This window comes from Stegodyphus dumicola, chromosome 1 (assembly GCF_044657685.1).
Source record: "Stegodyphus dumicola isolate Sdum_Otavi_A_Nest chromosome 1, ASM4465768v1".
NCBI lineage: Eukaryota > Metazoa > Arthropoda > Arachnida > Araneae > Eresidae > Stegodyphus > Stegodyphus dumicola.
The window spans coordinates 27751448-27753932 of NC_140768.1; the positions used below are offsets into that span (position 1 = coordinate 27751448).

General features: G+C 29.9%; 1 protein-coding gene across 3 annotated transcripts in view; it reads right to left on the reverse strand.

Moving 5' to 3' along the window:
- DNAlig3 (DNA ligase 3) overlaps positions 1-2485 on the reverse strand; it is a 224371-nt gene that overhangs the window by 148973 nt on the left and 72913 nt on the right. For 2 of the 3 annotated variants that reach the window (XM_035358921.2, XM_035358920.2), the window contains exons 1-2: positions 1905-2112; positions 983-1400 (exon numbers count right to left, since the gene is read on the reverse strand). In XM_035358921.2, coding sequence (XP_035214812.1) covers positions 983-1394 — 412 coding nt within the window. In that variant the 5' untranslated portion in view covers positions 1395-1400; positions 1905-2112. Of the gene's footprint in view, positions 1-982; positions 1401-1904; positions 2113-2485 lie in introns of those variants that run through there. The other variant, XM_085813879.1, reaches the window with a different exon arrangement.

Below are 2485 nucleotides of genomic sequence, written 5' to 3' on the forward strand. Positions count from 1 at the left end.
AGTTTAAATCTGGTAAGATGGCATGCAGAAATTGCAAAATTAAAAATATGAAACCATAATTTATGAAATAAAGAACAATTATGATCTAAAGGGTATCAAAATTTACAAAAAGAAAAAGCTTAATATTTATTTGTTTACTTTATTAAACATTTCTTTCAACACGCACATAGTCGAAATTAGAAAATTGCAACCAGAAAACTAATTGATGTGTATTCCCGATATTTATAATGACGAGGAATTTGATTTAAATCATATCAAAGACGGAGTGCATCGAGATGAAATACTACATTTAGTAAGGAATTATAAGCCAAATAAAATAAAAACATCTGTCCTGAAGATAGGGATAGTGCTGACAGATCAACTTCCAATTCATCGCGTGCCGTGGCGTTCCCCCCCCCCTCCGGCCGTAGAGCAGCGTGAAATTGACAAACAGATTTCGGATTTCGAAACATACTTTCGCTTTGTAGATCCTTTACGTATTAGTAAATATATATCAGAAATTCTATTTGACATAATCGAAAGTTCAAGCTTACTTTTATAAAATTGCTCTAACAGTCTTCAAAAAATAATAAGCCGGATCCAATTAGAAGATTAAGGAACAACGCAATCTGCAACATTAATTGAATTAGATAATTTTAACTTAGCTTATACCATCCGTTATACATTAAACGCGCACGCGTAAATGTATTATGCACATGCGCACATGCATATTCGCAGCCGTAAAGGTCTTACGCGCACGCGTTAACTCCTATGCGCATGTGTCAACGCAACGCATGCACATAGGTGGCCAAGCATTAAAGAATTAAAAAAATTAATTTGAATTAAAAATTAAAATTCATTGAATTAAAAAATGTTAAAGTATCACATTTTTAATTAATCCCGAGCACATATTATGTTTTAAAATATGAATGTGTTTAATTTACATGGGGCATTAATAGTACTATTACCTAAGTTAACAGACAAAATTTCAGCTTCAGCATACCTGATAAGCACTTCAAAACCTCTTCTCTGTGTTCATCACTGAGCTGATCCCAGCCTTCAAGATCATCAGGACCTTCAATTTTCTTTGTTGTAGCCCGTGCTCTTGAAAGCTTCTCAAATATGCATCGAACATGAAACCATTGTTTCATATCTCCTCCACTTTCAGTAAAAGGATTGGGAATTATTTTTGCAATTCGAACTAATCCTTTATCAATTTTAACATTGCAGTTTTTGCATCCAGCAACCCCACGCTTTGCAAGATCTACACAATAACGATTGTTGGCCATGATGAAATTCTCTACGCAAGATACAACGGAGATACAATTTTTACAGGTTGCAAGATCATTCAGTATTGTATTGTAACACTTCAAGTTCCCATAAATATTTCTGAAAATTCTTGACAGGACATTCATTCATTACTATAAGGAAACAAAAATTACTTTTACAGCAAGTTGACAACAAAGATAAATGCAGGGAATTATACATACAAAAATATATCTATATTCAAGTAAAAATTAAATTATATGAACATTCCGAACATTCAAAGGTGCTAATCAAACCTGAAACTATTATCTTCATTTATTCTCATAATAATTGCATGTTGTTAATTTTTGGCCATATCTTACTTCACATAGCCATACATTTATCACTTCAAAACGCTATATTATTTACAATCTTTTAAAACTGTAACAATTAAGTAAAATTTAAGTATGGCCTCCCAACTATACAGCTGCTGACTAAAGAAAAAATTTAATGTAAAACACAGACGTTAAAAATTTAAAAGTAAGTTTACAAAATATTCAAAAAGGCATTTAGACTAGATCCTAGATCAGGGTAATAGTGAAACACATTATATTACAATACGTATGATGTAGAAATAGGGAAATAACAACTTAAGAAAATTGTACAAAAATGTAACTAACATGATATATTTATTACATAACACCGTTGCATGAATATATATAATTTAGATAAAAATTATTTTCGTTATTAAATGAAATCACTACTGATCATAATTTATTTTTATAATCAGCGGAAACCAAATTAGCGTTAAATGCACTGCAAAGTACGATCATTTGTTTGTATTCACCTCCCTACATTTCAAAATTTGACGTACACAAGCAGACAACACATGCGTGCAAATCGTAATGCCGTTTAACAAATTATTTATTATGAAATAAAAATTATTAAATAAATATTGTCTTTCAATTAAGTATTAAAAGCCTCTTAATCAAATTCTACACTGTTAATTTAAAATTTTACGCAAAGTTATCTAAATAATTACTTTCTTTAAAAAGTAAGACGAACTATTTAACGTGATTATTGTATCCTGTCCAGTACCCTTGATGGAATAAATAAAATTACTTATTTTAAACTATGCATATTTAATAATAATATAATCTACACGCGCACAATTATATATATATATATTTATTTATTTATTTATTATTTTTACATATGTGTGGTACCTTTTAGCTAACAATAACTGGCATCACTTATTTCT